General features: G+C 42.5%; 2 protein-coding genes across 2 annotated transcripts; both read left to right on the top strand.

Annotated features, from left to right (window-relative positions):
• The first annotated feature begins 2770 nt into the window (after positions 1 to 2770).
• On the top strand, positions 2771 to 3723 carry LOC116046612 (olfactory receptor 56A4-like). Its single transcript, XM_031295007.2, has one exon. It carries the CDS (start codon positions 2779 to 2781, stop codon positions 3721 to 3723), a length of 945 nt encoding a protein of 314 aa, XP_031150867.1. The 5' UTR covers positions 2771 to 2778.
• Positions 3724 to 13837: 10114 nt separating this feature from the next.
• On the top strand, positions 13838 to 14834 carry LOC116046685 (olfactory receptor 51I2-like). The gene has a single exon (XM_031295084.1). The coding sequence runs from the start codon at positions 13899 to 13901 to the stop codon at positions 14832 to 14834; it is 936 nt and encodes a 311-aa protein (XP_031150944.1). The 5' UTR covers positions 13838 to 13898.
• The last annotated feature ends 7009 nt before the right edge of the window (positions 14835 to 21843 follow it).

Consider the following 21843-nt stretch of genomic DNA (forward strand, 5'->3'; position numbering starts at 1 on the left):
ATCAAACTCTTGCCGAAACCAGTCGGGAGAAGAGCAAAACATCTTTTCCTCAGAGAAAAGCCTCCAGTGCCGTTTTTTGCTCTTCTTTCAATGAAGGAATACTTTCTAATTCAGATAAAACTTGCGCGATAGCTATGCTCATCTCATCCGTGGAAGCCGCCATGTTGTTTAGACTGAACAGTCGCTTCTCGTTGCGTCACACCTAAACCCGCCTCAAAACCAACGCTGATTGGTCGGTCATTTGGCGAACGGTTCCAAATTTTCTCTATCTCAAGATGCCAGACTGATCTGCGAGTAGAAAACTGGAGCTCACGAGATCAGGACGGTCTCACGAGGCTAGTAGCGCGTCCTCCTCTTCCTCCAATTCCAGCCAGAAAATACCCGGTTCCGCAGCCGTAGCGAAGGCGAACCCTCTCCCCCCACAGGTCGTTCCCAGGGCAGCGCGGCAAATGAACGAGTCAGAGTTGTGTTCAGCGTGCAGTGCCAGCTCGTGTTGTATCTCTTCAGGCAGCCGAAGCCGCTGGATCTTGAGTGTGATGCAGTCAGACTGGTCCGGCTCACATACATCACATGCTTTCCTGCATCTCAGGTTCTGCCCCTATGTGTTGCTACGAGGCATTCATTTCGGCCAGCACTCCCTTCACCGCTCTGTAGATCACAGATTGAAGCACACTTAGCTGCTTCTCCAAGACAATTATTCACAAAGAAAATTGGTGTCCTTAAAGGTTGGATTTTTCATTTTTTTAATTAAGGCATTAAGATCAATTTCCAAAAGATGATTTTTTTTATTCCTCTTTTTAGTCAACTTTAGCATGGGCTCATAAACTTATGAGTGCCACCGTGTGTGTGTGTGTGTGTATATATATATACAGTACTGTGCAAAAGTCTTAGGCAGGTAATGCAGTAAACTAAGAATGCTTTCAAAAATATAAATAATGATTGTTTATTTTTATCAGTTTACAAAATGCAAAGTGAGCAACCAAAAGAACATCTAAATCACATCAATATTTGGTGTTACTACCCTCTGCCTTCAAACCAGCATCAATTCTTATAGGTACACTTGCAAAAAGTCAGAGAACAGATACTTATCCATCATGCAATACCATCAGGTAGGCATATGATTGGCAGCAGGACAACGCCCCCAAACATACAGCCAAGGTCATTAAGAACAATCTTCAGCGTAAAGAAGAACACGAAGTCCTGGAAGTGATGGCATGGCCCCCACAGAGCCCTGGTCTCAGCATCATTGAATCTGTCTGGTATAACATGAAGAGACAGAAGGATTTGAGGAAGCCTACATCCACAGAAGATCTGTGGTTAGTTCTCCAAGATGTTTGGAATAGCCTACCTGCCGAGTTCATTCAAAAACTTGTGCAAGTGTACCTAGAAGAATTGATGCTGTTTTGAAGGCAAAGGGTGGTCACACCAAATATTGATTTGATTTAAATTTCTCTTCTGTTCATTCACTACATTTTGTTAATTGATGAAAATAAACTATTAACACTTCCATTTTTGAAAGCATTCTTAGTTTACAGCATTTTTTTCATACCTGTAAAACTTTTGCACAGTACTGTATATATATATATATACTTTCATTAGCACTTTAATTTGACTGGTCTCTTCTCTTTGTTACATGGCTTGGGCCGGTTTATGATAATCCCAGACGAGCCCCCACCTCCTTCAATTTGCCACCCTGAGTTCTCTGGTGTGCCCTCTAGTGGAATCCTTTAGTAACAAGCGTAGTACATGGGCAAGTATGTGAACAATTCCTTTCTTGATGCAGCAGGTTGACTATGCGAATGTGTGGTTGAAAAGCAAGTATATCTCCTCGGGGGCGCCCAGGTAGCTCAGTTGGTAGAGCGTGCACCCATATGAAGAGGTTTATTCCTTGACACAGAGGCCCAGGGTTCAAATGTGGTTTCCTGTATGTCTTCCACATCTCTCTCTCCTTTCATACTGTCCTGGTGATTAAAGGCGGAAATGCCCAAAAATAATCTTAAAAAAAATAAATCTCCTCAGCCTTAGCAGTCTGGGCTCGGTTATAGAAAACACACACACACACACACACACACACAGGAGTAGTCAGTGTGTGACACAGCGTAGCTCCCTTTAGACCCTGTGTGTACAGGTTGCTGCTCTCAGTGTGACAGAAAAACAGGATAAAAGTTCAGCTGCTGCCTCAGTCTGCTGTAGGTCAGGGGAGGGGTGCTGTGTATTATTCTAAAAGTTTACATACACTGATGCAAAGACTGTTTTGTGAATATTTTTATGACTGTGTCAACCAGACAGACAACAAGACTTATAGCCACACTATATAGCACTGTTTATTCTGTTAGCTGATATATGTACTGATTTTCTCAGCTATTATAGGTCACAAGTAAACAACTTCCATAAATTGGGAAAGCTTTTGAGACAGGTTTATTGCAATTGCAAAGTTTTCACTTTTGGAAAAAGACATTTGATTCTCTATCCTTTGTGAGCCTTGTTAACCTGGACACATTTCTTTTTTTTCTCTTCATCTATTTGTTGGACATGTCTTTTTAACTAAATGAAATGTGTTAGGTGTGCTGAATATTTTCAAGCAGAATTGTTAGAGATGCGGAGTTTATGCAATTTACATGCATGCAGGCTTATTGTATGTTTTGTGTCTTGCTAATCTGATAAAATAGGACATTTTGCTGAGAAAACGTTAATCTAATTTACTGTACATTGATCTGTTTAACCCTCCTTTCCCTTCATCACTCACTGCTCTTCTTCCAGCTCTGCTGTTGTGCAGACATGAAGAGCAACAACAGCCTGAATCCTTTGTATTTTCAGTTCACTCTGTTTGCAGACTTTGGGCCTTTCAGATATCTGTTCTTCAGTCTGTGTCTGTTACTCTACATGACTATTGTCTCTGCTAACATTGTCATTATTCTGACAGTCTGTCTGGAGAAGTCTCTGCATCAGCCCATGTATATTTTTATCTGCTGTCTGTCTTTTAACTCTCTGTACGGTTCAGCCGGCTTCTTCCCCAGGTTTCTGATGGACATTCTGTCTGACACTCATTTGATCTCACGTCCATTATGTTTCATTCAGATGTATGTTATTTACACCTATGCATCATTTGAGCTGACTCTCCTCGGCATCATGGCCTACGATAGATTTGTTGCTATTTGCCAGCCTTTACACTATCACAGTAAAATTACATTTAAGATGGTAACACATCTTGTGATTTTTGCCGTGCTCTACCCTGCATTTGCTAATGGTTTCGGTCTCTTCCTTACTGTGCGATTACCGTTGTGTGGCAATAAACTGCACAGACTTTTCTGTTCCAACTGGCCTGTGGTTCAGCTCTCCTGTGTGGACACAACTCTGAACAACATAGTAGGTCAGTTTGTCACGATAACAACCATCTTCACCCCCCTGTTCTTTGTCCTGTACACCTATCTACGTATTCTGCTTGTTTGCAGGAGAAGCTCGTCTGAATTCAGAGGAAAGGCGTTACAGACCTGCCTGCCTCACATCGTCACATTCATGACCTATTCTTTCTCTCTCTTCTGTGAGCTGTCATTGACTCGTTTTGAAACTGATAAAATTAATCCTATCATCACAGTTGTTTTATCTTTAGAGTATTTGATGATCCCCCCCATTAATAACCCTCTAGTTTACGGCATGAATCTGCCTCAAATCAAAGGAGTGATATTAAGATTTTTGAAGAGTTTTCCTGCTGCGAAAATGTAAAACTTAAAATGCACATTTAGCAAACCATAGATTGCTAAGCTACAAAATATGCTTCTAGAATATGTTAATGTATTTGTCCATAGATCTTGTTTGCTATTACATAAATCTTAAGGGGGGCTTTGAAACTCACATTGTTGGTTTGAATTAGTTTCAACTGTTTCAATCTATTTCTCACTCATTAAATTTTAAAGCATGTTTTTTTTTTTTAGGCTCATTGAAGGCCAATAAAACTTGGGCCATTGATATCATAACCTAGAACAGTGGTTTCCAAACTTTTTCACATACAGTAATACAGTACACACAAAAACTGACATAAATTAGGTCAGAGGACCCCATTTGACAAGATTTTTCCTTTAGGATATTTTATTAAAACAAGTGTATGAAATCCATGATTAAAATAGTCATACATTCTTTCATGGTGTAACTAATTGATAGAATTATAGTGAAAATAATAATTTTCCCTTTTGCTGGGGACCCCATGGAACCCCCTCAGTGACCCATTCAGATCCCCAGACCCCACTTTGGGAACCACTGACCTAGATCAAACTAGAAGTGATAGGATTTTAGGTGTGTTTGATGGGAATTTGGTCTCACAATATTTTAACCTGTGTGTTACACCGTTCATTCTGTTTTAATATTATTTTGTGGTTTGTTGTGAATGAGTTGCCCTTTTCTAATCATGATAACATTATAATGATGTAGGATATTGAATAAACAACACTGCCTATGAGTATGGAATCAGATTTGTGTCAAAATTTAGTAAATATCAAAAATAAGAATAACTGAGACCTAAAGTATTTTTCACAACCTCTGGTCTGTCTGGTTTTAATTTCTAAAAAAGCTTGTAAAACATCAACCCTGTTGTGCACATTCAATCTAGTAACACCATTTTCAAGAGTAATTGTAATCAATCTGAACCACAACAATAATATAAACATTGCACAAATTGTATATGGTTGAACGTACAGCTCCACAGGCTAAAATACATCTTTGAAACCCATATTGTGAGGTTGAATTGGTCTAGAATGTTAATACATTTCTCTTTTGTCTATTTCTCACAGAAATGATAAAGAACATGTTAGAAAAGATATAATGTCCTGCTTTTTTGAGGCAGAATGAAGGTAAATAAACATTGGGCTTCGATATGAAAGCCTAGAACAAATCAATCAATTAATCAATCATTCAATCAACATTTATTTATATAGCACTTTACAGCAACCAGCAGGTATCCAAAGTGCTTTACATCAGAAACCAAAAATAAAACAACATATCCTACGATAAAAAGAATGAAACCAACCCGTTCTCACTCCGAACTCGTAAAATACGGATGTTTGGACAGTGGCTGTCAGCGTCTGAAGCAACAAAAAAAGCGCCCTTCAGCGTGTTTGTATAACGTACCGGGGAGAGCAGCAGCTACATGAGGTTTAGAGAGTAGTATGTAAGTCCGCAATTCCGCATAGGGAGGTTGGTTGGGGTGGGAACCGTCCCGTTATTCCCGCATGTGACGGAAGCGTAAGCCCATTACATTACATTACATTACATGTCATTTAGCTGATGCTTTTATCCAAAGCGACTTACAATTGCTATATATGTCAGAGGTCGCACACCTCTGGAGCAACTAGGGGTTAAGTGTCTTGCTCAGGGACACATTGGTTGATGTATCACAGTGGGATTCGAACCCAGGTCTCCCACACCAAAGGCATGTATCATATCCACTGCGGCATCACCACGCCTACCCACGACCTTTTCCTAAACCAACCGTCCCGTTATTCCCGCGTGTCACGGAAACGTAAGCCCACCCACGACCTTTTCCTAAACTCAACCGTCCCGTTCCCGCATGTCACGGAAACGGAAACCCACCCACGACATTTTCCTTAACTTAATAACAACGACAAAGGCACCTGACCAAGTTTCCGTATTTTATGAGATGGGAGTGAGAATCGGTTGAATGAAAAATTGAAAACAGTGAAATCAGAAAAGGTTACATAGAAACAGGAGGAGGAGAGTGAAATTGTCACACCACTACTACATATTAAAAGACATTCTAAACAAATAGGTTTTGAGTTTGGATGTAAAAAGAGCAGCATCTGTAATAGTGTGCATATCAGGGGGTAACTTGTTCCAGAGTCTCGGGGCAGCAACTGCAAAAGCCAGATCACCCCATCGTTTATACCTTGACCTTGGGACTTCTAAAACCAGTTGATGTGAAGACCGCAATGACCGGTTGTGCTCACGCAGGGTTAAAATCTCAGACAAATACTCCGGGGCCAGGCCATTTAAGGCCTTGAAAACAAACAATCAAATCTTAAAATCGATTCTAAAAAGCACAGGGAGCCAATGTAGGGTGTAAAGAACGGGAGTGATGTGTGCATGTCTAGATGTATTTGTTAAAAAGCGAGCAGCAGCATTTTGCACAAGTTGAAGTCGTGAGATGGAGGTCTGATTCAGACCAACATAGAGAGCATTACAGTAATCCAACCTTGAACTAATAAAAGCATGAATCGTCTTTTCTAGCTCATGCCTGTTAAGGAAGTGCTTAACTTTAGCCAGGAGACGAAGCTGGAAAAAGCTCATTTTAACAACATTGCTGATCTGCTTGTCAAATTTCATGTTGCAATCAAAAGTAACCCACACATTTTTGACAACTGGCTTAAGGTATGAAGCCAGAGCTCCCAAACTCAAAGCTGGACCGTTTAGCGTGCCTGAAGTACTGAAGATGATACACTCAGTTTTAGCTTCGTTCAGGTTAAGAAAGTGTTGTGAAAGCCACAACTTAAAGTGGCCATATTATGCTCATTTTCAGGTTCATAATTGTAATTTGAGATTGTATCAGAATAGGTTTACATGGTTTAATTTTCAAAAAAACACCATATTTTTGTTGTACTGCACATTGCTGCATATCCTCTTTTCACCCTGTGTCAGGTCTCTGTTTTAGCTACAGAGTGAGACCTCTCAACTTCTGTAAGATCTTTGTTGTCAGTCGCACATGCGCAGTAGCTAGGTAAGGATTACATGAGCTAGCTAGGTGTTTCTGCAACTTCGGCCTGTACAAGGCAGGATTAGCCGGGAGACTTCTTCTAAATGAGGGCGCACTTCCAACTTTGTGTGGAATACCTGCAGAACAGGGACATGTAAGTAGTTCTATACAATTTATTTTGTAGATTAGGGTGAATTTGTGTGTGTTGTAGCAGTGTTTTGCCATTGAGAACGAGCTAGCATGCTAATGGTTAGCCCCCTAGGCCCCTCGTCTTGGCTAGTTACGTAGAAAGCCATGCAGATTTTGACCAGCTCACCCGCAGACTGAAGGCAGGACACATTCAGAAACCCGTATCTCACTCTAAACAGCATGGATGGGTTTTTTTTCAAAGTTTGTATGCGTGTGGAAGCACCAGAGACACAAAATAACACCCCAAATCCCAGAAAAAGTGATTTTTTAATAAATATGCCCATAATATGGGCAGTTTAATATCATTAATACAACTAAACAGGTAGTTTAGTGCGACACTGTCATTCGGTTTCATAGACAAATAAATTAGCAAATCATCTGCATAACGATGAAATGACAGGTTGTGCTTTCCTATAATAGCCCCTAAAGGCAACATATATAAGGAAAACAGGATGGGGCCAAGAATTGAACCCTGGGGTACCCCACAAGAGAGAGGAGCAGATGACAAGGAGAGGTCACTAATCATGTCAGAGAAGCTCCTATTTGCCAAATAGGAGCTAAACCATTGAAGTGCCGAGCCGCGGATGCCTACGCAATGATCAAGGCGAGAGAGGAGGACTGCATGGTCCACTGTATCGAAAGCCGCTGTGAGGTCCAAAAGCACTAAAATAGCAGGATTCCCGGCATCTACAGACAAGGCAATATCATTGTGTACTCTCAGCAGTGCAGACTCAGTGCTATGACGTGATCTGAAACCAGATTGAAATTTTTCAAATACAGAGTTCTGTTGCAAAAAAGGCTTGTAACTGTATGAAATCAACTTTTTCCAAAACCTTTGAAAGAAAAGGCAGATGACAGACTGGTCTAAAATTGGACAACACTGTGGGGTCAAGATGAGGCTTCTTAAGTAGGGGCCTGACCACAGCATGTTTAAAGGCAGCTGGGACAGAACCTAAACTAAGACAAGAATTAAAAAAAGTACGTAGACTCGACTCAATGGTGCTATTAAAAACTCCTTCACCATCCTGGTGGGAACAATGTCTAAGGGACAGTTGGTAGGTTTCATGTGTTGCACTTCTTCAGTGAGCAACGTCAGAGAAACTGGCTTAAATTCCTCAAACACAGCAGAGTGCACAGGAGCAGCAGGTCCAAATACATTAAAATTAACACTAGCGTATTGCCTGACAGATGCTACTTTGTCGATAAAATAACAGAGAAACTTCTCACAGGTACTGGTTGAAACCTCTGTCGGAGCATGGATTCACGACAGAGTTTATAGTGTTAAATAACATTCTTGGTTCATGGCAACTGCTAGCTATGACAGAAGAGAGATGCTTCACCACCTTCACAGCCTTCTGGTATGTGGCTGTCCCTTAATAAACCCAGTGATACATGTAAGTGTAAGTGATACAGTGTTGCCTAAGGGCCCTTGTGGTGTCACTTAGCCAGGGGTCCGCCTTAGGTTTAATATATTTAGTCCAAAGAGGAGCAATATAGTCTAGGATTTCAGTGCTTGTGGAATGGAACACAGAGAGAATGTTATCTGGGGAAGAGGGAGATACCAGACCATTCATGGCATAAAACTAAGAGCCCAAAAACGCAGAAGCAAACTCTCCAGCTGAAGAGGAGCTGATGCAGCGGCGCCTAGAAGCTGAGGAGCTAGGCTTACTAGCAGGTGGAGGAACACTGATCTCAAATCTGATGGGGAAGCGATCTGAGATACCAGTTTCTGTTATTTCTCTGAGTGAAACTGAAAGCCCATAGGAGATGATGAGATGCAAGGTGTGGCCAAGATGATGTGTCGGCCTTTCCACACATTGATTAAGGCCAAAAGAGTTCAAAAGGGTTTTAAAATCATTAGCAAATGGGTTTGAGGGGCAACACACATGGATATTGAAGTCCCCACAAACCAGGAGCTTGTCGTATTTTGGAACAACATCAGCTAAGAACTTAGAAAACTCGAGCATAAAATCCTTGTTGAGTTTTGGTGGGCGATAAATAACTGCACACAACACAGGAGAATCCAGATCAACCACAAACAGAATGCAGGTAATAATCTTCATCTGTACTCATCCTTGAAGAGAGTGGCCAGACCACCGCCTCGACCTGACACTCGCGGGGAGTTGAGGAAAGAACAGCTGGGGGAAGGAGCTCTGAGAAGGCGCTGTTGTCACCTGGTTTCAGCCAGGTTTCCGTCAACAAAAGAAAGTCCAAAGCATTGGTCATAAAAAAGTCACTGAGGATAAGAGTCTTATTCGTGAGTGATCTGGTATTGATCAGCGCCATGCAAATTGAACGCCGTTCAGTCTGTTGGGAAGCACGACTGAGCGATTCCCGTGCACGCAGCCTCACTTGGATTGCTTCACGTTCCAACAGCGGGGAGGTGGGCACCCGGAGTCAGGTACAGTCGACCGGAGCCACCGGTAACTGTATACCGAAGAACGTCGCAGATTGAAGCCGATGAACTCTGCAGAAAACCCGACACATGGATAGCCCGTATCACATGTGGAGGATGATGCCAGGTAATACTCTAAGCCTGGCACGAACTCCGCCTCTCTTGCTGCGTCTCCTGCAGTGATTATTGCAGAGCAGCAGGCAGGGCTCACGCCGTAGATAGGCCGGTATGGACACCAAGAAAGGCGGCGGCGTATTCGAATGTCCGCCAGAGACAGATTCTTAAAAGGGTCTGGCGGTCATACACCAGCAACGGTGACACATTTCAAGTGACAAGTAGTAGGAACAGGAAAATCAACAACAATCTCAGCAGAGGCAAGCAGCAAAACACACACAGCGGCGCCATCTTGAATCAAGGGGGCTTTCACCCCTACTTTGTTTGGTCCAGACTTTCAGACTTTTCAGTTTGATCCGAACCAAAATTTCAGGTGTGAAACCTTCCCACATCGCAACAAAACAAAAAGAGCCACGGCAGCCAATCTGTTGAAAAAAACAAAGAGAGGATACGAGAGGACGGGGAAGACCGTCTACAGACCAATCAGTTCCAACAGTCGTGAGATTCAGCTCACATATGTGATGATGACAGGGCGTAGTGTTGTCATGTATAGTTCTTTAGTGCGCTTACATACATGCAGTGTAAACCCCAAACTTACCAGATCAAATGTATACAATGTAACAAAAACATGAACCTTGGTCCGGACTTTCAGCTGTAAAAACCCACTAAAACTGATAGGATGTCAAGAGAGTTTGGTGGGAATTTGGTCTCACAATAATTTTAGCTTTGTATGTTCCACTGTGTTTATTCTGTTTTATTATTGATTGATATCCACAGCCCTCCACTCTGCCCTCACCCATCTAGATAATAGCAATTCATATGCTAGGATGCTATTCATCGACTTCCACTCAGCTTTGAATACAGTCACACCATCTGATCTGATCACAAACTTACACAGGCTTGGCATCGGCATATCCATCTGCAACTGGATATTGGACTTTCTGATCAACAGACCCCAGACGGTGAGGTTAAATAACCTCTCCTCCACTACACTTCCTCTAAACACTGGTGTGCCACAAGGGTGTGTGCTGAGCCCATTACTGTACACCCTCTTCACCCATGACTGCTCCCCCATTCTCAACACTAACTCCATCATCAAATTTGCAGACGACACAACGGTGCTCGGCTTGATCAGGAACAATGATGAATCAGCCTACAGGGAGGAAGTGCAGAACTTGGCTGCATGGTGCGAAAAATAACAACCTTGCGCTCAACACCTCCAAAACCAAAGAACTCACTGTCGACTTCTGGAAAGCAAAGGCAGGCATCCACACACCCATTCATATCAATGGGGCTGAAGTAGAGCAGGTCACCAGCTTCAAGCTCCTGGGTGTCCACATCTCACAAGACCTCTCCTGGTCACTCAATACCTCCACTCTGATCAAGAAAGCTCAACAATGCCTCTTCTTCCTCAGACAACTGAAAAAAGCTGGACTCTCCCGTCAGATCCTACATAACTTCTATCGCTGCACAGTCGAGAGCATCCTCACTAACTGCTTCACGGTGTGGTATGGGAACTGCACAATGGCTAACAGGAAAGCCCTACAGCGAGTGGTGAAAACTGCTAAAAAAAATCATTGGCACATTACTCCCTGACCTTCATCTCTTACGGTGTCTGCGACGTGCAAACAATATCATCGAGTACCACACACACCCCAGTCATGGACTGTTCTCCATCCTGCAATCTGGGAGACGTTACAGGAGCCTTAGCACCAGCAGGCTCAGAAACAGCTTTTTTCACAACACCATAATGCTGTTCAATACCAAGACCCAACACTAGCCTTTGCCCCTGCGCAGCCCCGCTCCGCCCCCTCTCCTTTGGCACATGGACTATGGTCTGTCTGACTACCTCTGATTACTGTGCACTTTATTAATGCACCTCAACAATGCACTATATATGATCATACTGCATTCTGTCTCTACTATTATACTATATACAATATATACTGTCTGATTTCTCAGAACTCTATGCACTTTACTTGCTAATGCACTTTAATAATGGACTAACATGATCATACTGCATTCTGTGTTTTATGTCTTTTTTTTAAGCACTGCTATAAAGGAAAAGCACTTTTAATGGTTGCACTACTGGTTAGATGTAAAACTGCATTTCGTTGTACTGGTTGTCCTTGCTTGTGCAATGACAAAGTTGAATCTAATCTAATCTATTAATTTGTTAAACTGTTGTGAACCAATTTCCCTTTGTAATTTTAATAACACAAGATTATAATGATATAGGAATAAACAAGACAGTCTACAGCCATAACTATGGAATCACATTTGTGTCAAAATAATCCAACCAACATCTTAAACATCATAAAAATAAGAATTTGAGAAAGAATAAAACAAACTCTAGCAAAAGAAATGTAATCTCAAAATTAAAGTGAAAATACAGTGCTGGGGTTTGCTCTGGCTGAATTTAATTTGCATCAACTGCTGACTGAAGGTCTCTCTAGCAACCCACAACCACAATATTTACCTTACATTAACCAACATGCTTTTGTTGCATAAGCCTAGTCTAACATTGCCAGACATATCTCCACTTTTTCCACAGTGCTGCGGAGGAAGGTCTGGCTACATCACAGATGCATTCTTGGATAGGAGAAAAAAACACTCTGGGTTATTACATTTTTTAAACCAATGAAATCATCATGGGCAGTGCTAAAGTATGATCATATATAGTGCCACAATGACAGTGGCTCTGCAAATAGTCTTGTGAAGGAACTTGTTTTGGAACATTTGCACCCCGCAAAAGAAAACGCCACATACAATATTAATTGAAGTTAACTGTTGACACAATACAGTAATGTGAGCTATTTAAATTAGCTGATACATGGTTAAACCTCATTAGCTCTTACCAGTGTATCACCGTGTGTATTTCGTCCAAAGCAATTCCCGCCAATCGGTCCCATAACATCCCAGTTAGATAGAAAATACTGTTTACATATTCTTTGTAAATCCGAACAATCATTCCCTGAAATGACCAGGCAGGCCTGCCTTATTGCACCATCCAAATGTTCTTTAAAACCTGCCATATTCAGCGTGTAGCTTGCTACCTCGAAAAATTGTTGTTGGTTTCCCGTAGCCACGGGATTTTCAGAATAGCAACTATTACGACCCCTCCCTTTCTGCCTGCTGTGGCTTCATTGGCCTCCTCCTGCAGGAGCTGGCAGTCTGGGAGGGTCAATCAGGTAATAGGCTGACACCTGTGTAGGCCTCAACCTAGGCCGTTTTCGAAAACGCATACTATACTGGCAGTGAGTACTGATTTGGCCAATATGTAGCATGTAGTATGCAGTATGCAAACAAAAGCAAAATCTTCAGTATGCCAAAAATACTCGGATATCGTATTGATTCATAGAAAATCTCCAGTAGGCCTCGGACCAGTCCATCTCGCCTACTGTATCCCACAATGCAAAGCACCAGAACAATCAGAATAACCCTGGCTTGCCTTTGTGGCCAACAGCTGGAAACTTTTTACAATTTCTGTCAGCTATTTGATCACTAAATTCACTTCTGAGACTTTTTTATATATATAGTGGCCTTGTTGAATTTGCCACCGTTTTTTACTTACATCATGCAAATCTGGTCTGAGTTCTCTGGTGTGCCCTCTAGTGGAACAGTTCCATTCATGATGCAGCATGTTGTCTATGCAATTGTGGGGTTAAAATGCAAGAATATGTCGGGCCTGGGAACTCTGGGCTCGGGGATATCGATGCATCGCACACACACACACGTAGTCAGTGTGTGACACAGCGTAGCTCCCTTTGGACCCTGTGTTTACAGGTTGCTGCTCTCAGTGTGACAGAAAAACAGGATAAAAGTTCAGCTGCTGCCTCAGTCTGCTGTAGGTCGGGGAGGGTGCTGTGTATTATTCTAACTCCTAAATTTACATACACTAATGCAAAGACTGTTTTGTAAATATCTGTATGACTGTATTAACTAGACAGACAACAGGACTTATAGCCACACTATATAGCACTGTTTATTCTGTTGACTGATATATGTACTGATTTTCTCAGCTATTATAGGTCACAAGTAAACAACTTCCATAAATTGGGAAAGCTTTTGAGACAGGTTTATTGCAATTGCACAGTTTTCACTTCTGGAAAAAGACATTTGATTCTCTATCCTCTGTGAGCCTTGTTAACCTGGACACATCTCTTCTTTATTCAACTGAAATTTTGTTCAATGACAAATGTTAAGTTGCTTGTTGATTTAGTTCATGTGACACTGACCTTTTTCCACCCATGTTGGACTTTTTAACTAAATGAAATGTGTTAGGTGTGCTGAATATTTTCAAGCAGAATTGTTAGAGATGTGCAGTTCATGCAACTTACATGCATGCAGGCTTATTGTATGTTTTGTGTCTTGCTAAACTGTTAAAATAGGACATTTTGCTGAGAAAAGTTTAATCTAATTTACTGTACATTGATCTGTTTAACCCTCCTTTCCCTTCATCACTCACGTCTCTTCTTCCAGCTCTGCTGTTGTGCAGACATGAAGAGCAACAACAGCCTGAATCCTTTGTATTTTCAGTTCACTCTGTTTGTAGACTTTGGGCCCCTCAGATATCTGTTCTTCAGTCTGTGTCTGTTACTCTACATGACTATTGTCTCTGCTAACATTGTCATTATTCTGACAGTCTGTCTGGAGAAGTCTCTGCATCAGCCCATGTATATTTTTATCTGCTGTCTGTCTTTTAACTCTCTGTACGGCTCAGCCGGCTTCTTCCCCAGGTTTCTGATGGACATTCTGTCTGACACTCATTTAATCTCACGTCCATTATGTTTCATTCAGATGTATGTTATTTACACCTATGCATCATTTGAGATGACTATTCTAAGCATCATGGCCTACGATAGATTTGTTGCTATTTGCCAGCCTTTACACTATCACAGTAACATGACATTTAAGATGGTAACACATCTTGTGATTTTTGCCGTGCTCGTCCCTGCATTTGCTATTAGCTTCGGTCTCTTCCTTACTGTTCGATTACCGTTGTGTGGCAATAAACTGCACAGGCTGTTCTGTTCCAACTGGCCTGTGGTTCTACTCTCCTGTGTGGACACAACTCTGAACAACATAGTAGGTCAGTTTATCACGATGACAACCGTCTTCATCCCCCTGTTCTTTGTCCTGTACACCTATCTACGTATTCTGATTGTTTGCAGGAGAAGCTCGTCTGAATTCAGAGGAAAGGCGTTACAGACCTGCCTGCCTCACATCGTCACATTTGTAAACTTTTGCATCTCACTGTTTTGTGAGATTTTGCTAAGTCGATATAACATTGATGAAATGAATCCGTTTGTTTTTGTTGTTTTATCCCTGGAGTTTTTGATCATTCCCCCCATTAATAACCCTCTAGTTTACGGCCTGAATCTGCCTCAAATCAGACGAGTGATTTTTAGCTTTTTTAGAAGATATGGAAAATGATTCCTGCTTCATTATTTTACACACAACAAGCACAGAGAGAAACTAAAGAAGCTTTAATTCTGTTATTCACATAATGGGCTTCTAGAATATAGTACCGCCATTTTAACTGTAGAGATATTGTGTTTGTTCACATTTATTTTAAAGAAATCTGAATATAGGTAAAGGAAATAGATCACTCTCCCCCCTTACCACATTAAATATATTAATGTTTTATATGCATGATCCAAATCATCAGACTAAAATACATCTTAAGTAATCATATTGAATTATATTTTGTGACCAAGCTTGAATGTTATTTCTGTATATGATCTTCTCTGTTTCCATTTGGCACCAGACATATTCTGTATGTAATACCACACACATTATGAGAAATAAAGCATAGGATGTGCTGCTTAATAACAATACATGTTTGGCCTAATGATTGTTTTCTTCTGGAACAACTAGTTATTGTCTATTATATTATATCAACTTTGGTTTTCAAAGTCAAAGTCAAAGTCTCTTTATTAGTCTCCCTAAGGAGAAATTCGCCTTGGACAGAGAGAACTTGCCTTGCAAGAGTAACAACATCAAAACAACAAAAACAACAAAAAAGAAGTTAGAGAAACAAATGAACATGACACATCTAGGCTACTCAAATAGCTGTGCAAATTACAAGTTACCATATTATAAAAACTGCTAGTAAATATCCTTACAATCCATTGTTGCCTGATTGTTGCATAATTAAAAAGCTCATGCGGGTTGAGGGGTGCAGGTGTTCCCATAATTGTACCTGCCGTCTTAACCAAATTAAAAATCTGAGTTTTTGATTTAACTGTCAAATTTCCAAACTAGCTAGTAATACCATACCGAAGAATTGACTCTATTGTTGCTCTATAAAAGATTAACATAATATTTTTACAGACCCCAAACACTCTAAGTCTGTGCAAAAAATAAAGACGCTGATGAGTTCTGGCACAGACATTTGTTACATGTGTGCGCCAACTTAGGTCATTATCAATATGAACTCCTAGATATTTAAAGGAGGACACCTGCTTGATGTCATAGCCATGGATGGCCACCGGGCTGTGATCGCCAGCTGATCTTGGGTCTACCAGTATTTCCACAGTTTTGCTTGTGTTAATCTGAAGTTGATGCGAGTCGCACCAGTTGACAAACTTGTCCACAGCAACTTGGTGGATACTTATATTGCTTTCTTTAGTGAGTAAACTGAGAAGGACAGTGTCATCTGAAAATTTAACTATATATTGGTTTGGCTCAGAGCTGATGCAGTCATTGGTGTACAATGTAAACAGAAGAGGTGAACTGACACACCCGTGGGGGGCGCTAGTGCTGCACACTGCTGAATCAGACATGGAGGAGTTAAACTTCACCTGCTGTGGCCTGGAAGGAGTGATACCAAGTAGTATATACTGCATAGCAATGCGCGTGCACATGTGTGCACGTGTGTGTAGTGGTACGCGCATGTCTTTCTAGCGTTGTGATTGGTCGAACCTCCGTGCACGTCTTGCGTGCACGCTGACGTAATGACGTCATCACGTCCTTACGTTCGCGGCGCGGTCGTGTCTCTAGCGGCCGATTCTGGTAGCGCATCTCGCGGACGTAATGACGTCAGCGCATTATATTTGTAAAAACGTCTGATAGACCAATGGCTAGCTGTTAAGAGGGGATTTGCTATTGGTGACTTGTAAAAACGCCCTACAGGGGTGTGGTTTGTGGTGTTTAAAACCCCTTGTTTCAAGGCTGGCTGATCACTTTTTTAGCCTCCGTTTTTTAGCTAGTCTGCTGGCTAGCTTGTTACCACGTTTTTTCCCTAACAAAGGCCTCTGGATCTTGCTTTTTAATTATTTTTGTTTGAAAGAAAAAGAGACTGCGTTTTTTCAGCTATGTCTTTCCACGCATTTGGACAACAATCCGGATCATCTGGTGTCGAAGAAGGTGAGACAGCTAGAACAAACCCCGCTACATTTGGTTTGAGCCATGTCCTTCGAAAAGAGTCATGGGGAGGTGGTGAGACTAATACTGGAGCAACATTCGGTTTGAGCCAGGCCCCCAGAAAAAAGAGATTACGACCCGATATCTTTTCTACAAGCATGACTGACAAGTGTACAGCTGATCTAGAATATTTTGGTGTCAATGGTTACTGTTATTCAATTAGCTACAGTTCCGGGTATGTGACATTAGCCGTGTATACTAGTGTTGTCGTCGATTTATCTAGCAAAGCTAAAACAGCCTGTACAATGTCTGTAAAAGACTGGAGTCTTTTTCGTGAGATTGTCTGCCCGGATCTTGACAATCCTGGCTTTCCTGAGCTAGTGTATGTGTCTCAATGGGACAACAGCAATGGGAACGGTATCTATCGTGTGGAAGCAGACCGTTTCACCAGACCAGCAGAGGATTTTATTTTCCTTAGCGTATGCACCGAAAGGGGGAAGCTAGTTGCAGACAGAGGTCGTGAAGAATGGAAGTTAAAGCCATATCCTGTATCTAACGAGGAATACGAGAAATGGTTTAAAAACGGTTTCTTTATACAATGGTGTGACTGGGAGATATTGAAGACACAGTTTGACACCACTGACTATGTCATCAGAAGAGACAAAATAAGGAATTCTTATGAGAACATAAGAAAAAGATTGATATTTGAGGACGATGCCCAACAGTCTCTGACCCTCCCCCGGAGCCTCTATAGACCTAAAATCGTCACACACAAAGACTAACAAAACGGTGGGTCTAATTTGTATGTGCTAATTATTTGCCAAAATAGTTAAAATGCTTTTTTTTTTTCTTTTTTTTTTTTGCTACTGTGATTGTAATGTGTGATGTTTTTCTTCCAGAGGATATGGATTGGTGTGATATGTCCCCTGGAACGCCATCTGACTACCCAGGGTTATTTGCCCCCCTGACGGCAACAGGCTCACCCCAATCCCTTTCATCATCATCATCATCATCCCCCACTCTAAATCCGGAACACTTCCTATCATCACCCCCTATGTCACCTCCTCTGCCTCCCTCTCTATTGATCTGCACCCCTCCCCCTCAAACATATGCTGTATTACAACAGGATGCTGTTGATTGTTCGGACACAGTGGCGCCTGATCAGACGGACGGGGCGGTGTCATCTTTGTTTATAGACAGTGTTAAAACAGCGTCGCTACATCTTCTTAACATTGTTCTTTACAAGTATTTGGAGGAGCTATGTGTTGCCCTACGGCATTTTCTTTAAATAATGTGTAAATTATTATTTGAAGTTGAAAATAATAACAAATAATAATGTTGTTCTCATTATTTCGATTTATATTGTCGTCTCCTATGACGTAATTTCCGGTTTGTTAATACTTCCGGTTCGGCCACTTCCTGCTTACAGCAGACAGGCAGTACATGTGCTTCCTACAATCTGGTTGCATCCACTCAAAAGGATCATAGAGGCAATGCCATAAGTGTTCTTATTTAACAATTAACATGTTAGAGAATACATATCATTGACAATATGTTAAAAAGTATGTTTATTTAGAGAGAAAGGATTAAATATTTTGTGTTGTCTTCATTTACAGTTTTCACCAGCATGTCAATGATGGAGTTGCTCAGTAAAAGGTCAAAACTTACTGCGAGTCTGTCTTCATTGGCTGTGGTTTAACTCGGTGTTAAATCACTGTTGCAACACGCTGACTGAGAACACTATAGTGAAAAGGCAGCATTGTGATATCTTGAAGTGGTCAAGATGGCAAGCAACAAGTCATCTGTATCCAGTGCTAGGAGCAAAATGACATCTGCATCATCGGCAAGTGCTGCCCGTGCCCGGGCCAAAGCAGAAGCTGCCAAGGTGAGAGCGTCATATGCTAGCCAAGAGGCTAAACTAAAAATGGAAAAGGCTGCCAGAGAAGCAGAAAATATCACAAGAGATGCTCAAAATAAGTGAAACAGTAAGAATAGATACAGAGTTGGAAGTGCTAACGCTACAACGAGAAGCTGATGCAGCTGTGGTGTAGGCACAAGTGTTGGAAAGCGCCGAAGCGGTGCATGTTGTAGATGAAGATGCAGTTAAAGATGGCAAATCTGAATCAGAAATGGTTAAAATTGAACGTACCAGTGAATACGTCCAATCACAAATCAACCTTCAGAATCTTCGTTCTCCTTCCTCACCCTTGTCAGTCTTTGCTGCTGCTTCCCCACACCATGCAGAATCACATGACAGCTTTGTAACATGGCATCCACCCGCTTCAAAACCTATCACATGACCGGACGGGAGTGGAGAGGAAATCTGAAGCAAAAAGAACAAACCCCACCATGAATGTACATGCTCAGTCATATGCTCCCCAAAATGTCCCTCCAGCTAGCAAACCACCTCTGGCTGAGCCTTTAGCTCAGTATTTAGTACGACGAGACCTTGTCAATTCAGGACTGTACCAGTTCGATGATAAGCCCGAGAATTATCGTGCATGGTACTCGTCCTTCACCAATGCAGCTGGTGAAGTTTGCCTCACAGCAACCCAAGAACTGGATCTCTTGACTAAATGGCTGGGTACCGAATCTGGACGACAAGTGAAACGCATACGCTCAGTACATGTCAACAACCCCAATCTGGCTTTACAGCAAAGAAGCGAAACGACCCTAGCTTCATGCGTCAAGGCAGCCCAGCAACACTCACAAAACCGGATAAATCCATTGCAAAGAACTATAATGCCAACAAACCTATCTCAGTGCACAAAACAGATGTTTCTACAACCAATGACCCTAACAAGAACTGCCCATTACACAACAAACCTCATCCGCTCAAAAAATGCAGAACATTCAGAAGCAAACTCCTCGACGACAGAAAGGCTTTCCTTAAAGAGAGCGGGATATGCTTCAAATGCTGTTCTTCCATTTCTCACGTAGCCAAAGATTGCAAGTCCTCTGTAAAATGTTCTGAGTGCGACAGTACCTATCGTGATGCGGCCATGCATCCAGGTCCATCACCTCAATCCCTAAAGGCTCCTTCACCATCACAAGAGAACGGCGGGGAGAGAGAAGATCATTCCAATACTGCTGTTGTTGCAACAAGCTGCACAGAGGTTTGCGGCGAAGGTCAGTGGAGCCGCTCATGTTCAAAGATCTGCCTTGCGAAGATATACCCCAAGGGTTCCAAGCACATGGCTATTAAGGCCTATGTAATTCTGGACGACCAGAGCAATCGCTCACTAGCTAGACCAGAGTTCTTCGAACGGTTCAATGTGGAGAGCAAACCATTTTCATACTACCTTAGAACCTGCTCTGGCATCATTGAAACATCAGGCAAGAAGGCAGAAGGATTTCAGATCGAGTCACTGGACGGAAGAGTTCTCATATCTTTCCCACCACTCATCGAGTGTCATGAAATCCTAAATAATCGATCTGAGATTCCGACACCGGACGCAGTTCTACACCAGCGTCATCTTCGTCACATTGCCAAGCACATCCCAGAGCTGGATCAAGAAGCTGAAATACTCTTGCTACTCGGAAGAGACGTCCTTCAGGTACACAAGGTCAGGCAGCAGGTCAACGGACCACAGAACGCCCCCTTTGCCCAACGACTGGACCTGGGCTGGGTAGTAATAGGAGAAGTGTGCCTTGGTAATGTTCATAAGCTGACAGTCAACACTTTTAAGACCAATGTGCTAGACAGTGGTCGCCATTCTATTTTCTCACCCTGCACCAGCTTTATGCATGTTAAGGAGACACAGCAAAGCTTTAATAGGCTTAGTAAGGAAACGGAAGGGATGCTTGGACAGACAGTGTTCAACCGAACAGAGCATGACAATAAACCAGCTCCATCAATGGAAGACATCACCTTCTTAAAGCTCATGAACACAAATGTCTACAGAGATGACTGATGATGAACAGTTGGGTCGCCCCACTGCCGTTCAGAGCACCGCGGCAACCTCTGCCGAACAACAAAGTGCAGGCGGTCAACCGGTTTGCATCCCTGCAACGAACTCTGAATAGGAAACCTGAGATGAAAGAACAGTACGTGGCTTTCATGGAGAAGATCTTCGCCAACAGACATGCAGAGTTAGCGCCGCCACTGAGAGAGGACGAGGAGTGCTGGTATCTCCCAACGTTTGGGGTCTACCACCCACAAAAACCCAATCAGATCAGGGTGGTCTTTGACTCCAGCGCCCAGTACTTTGGCATATCCCTCAACGATGTGCTCCTCACTGGCCCCGACCTCAATAACTCTCTCCTAGGTGTCTTGCTGCGCTTCCGGAAAGAGAAGGTGACGATCGTTGCAGATATTCAGCAGATGTTTCATTGTTTCTTGGTGTGCGAAGAACACCGCAACTTCCTCCGTTTTTTTATGGTACAAGGACAATGATTGCAACAAAGAAGTCGTTGAGTACCGGATGAAGGTTCACGTCTTCGGCAACGGGCCATCTCCTGCTGTGGCCATTTACGGGCTGCGAAGAGCCATCAGAGAAGGTGCACAGGAGCATGGTGCCGATACTGTCAAGTTCGTGGAAAGGCACTTCTATGTTGACGATGGCTTGGTGTCTGTACCATCTGAAGCTGAGGCAATTGACTTGCTCCAGTGAACTCAGGCCTCACTCGCTGAATCAAACCTGTGCCTACACAAGTTCGCTTCAAACTGTCAGGCAGTCATGGAGGCCTTTCCCCCTGAAGATTGCGCCCCAGTAATTAAGGACTTAGATCTTAGTGGAGAAGCAGTGCCCACACAGAGAAGCCTAGGTCTGCTCTGGGAGATCGTGACTGACACATTCACGTACTCTGTGTCGACCACGATCAAGCCTTTCACCCGCCGTGGAGTCCTCTCCACCGTTAACAGTGTTTTTGATCCCCTGGGTCTGCTGGCACCAGTCACGATCCAGGGAAGAGCCCTTCTCAGAGAACATACATCTGAACTTTCAGACTGGGATACACCCCTCCCAGTCGACAAATTAAGCCAATGGGAACTCTGGAGAGATTCCCATTGGATCCTCGCACGTATACGTCAACATCACTCACAAAAGCAGTCCACACAGAATTGTGTGTGTTCTCG

This window comes from Sander lucioperca, chromosome 8 (assembly GCF_008315115.2).
Source record: "Sander lucioperca isolate FBNREF2018 chromosome 8, SLUC_FBN_1.2, whole genome shotgun sequence".
Lineage (NCBI taxonomy): Eukaryota > Metazoa > Chordata > Actinopteri > Perciformes > Percidae > Sander > Sander lucioperca.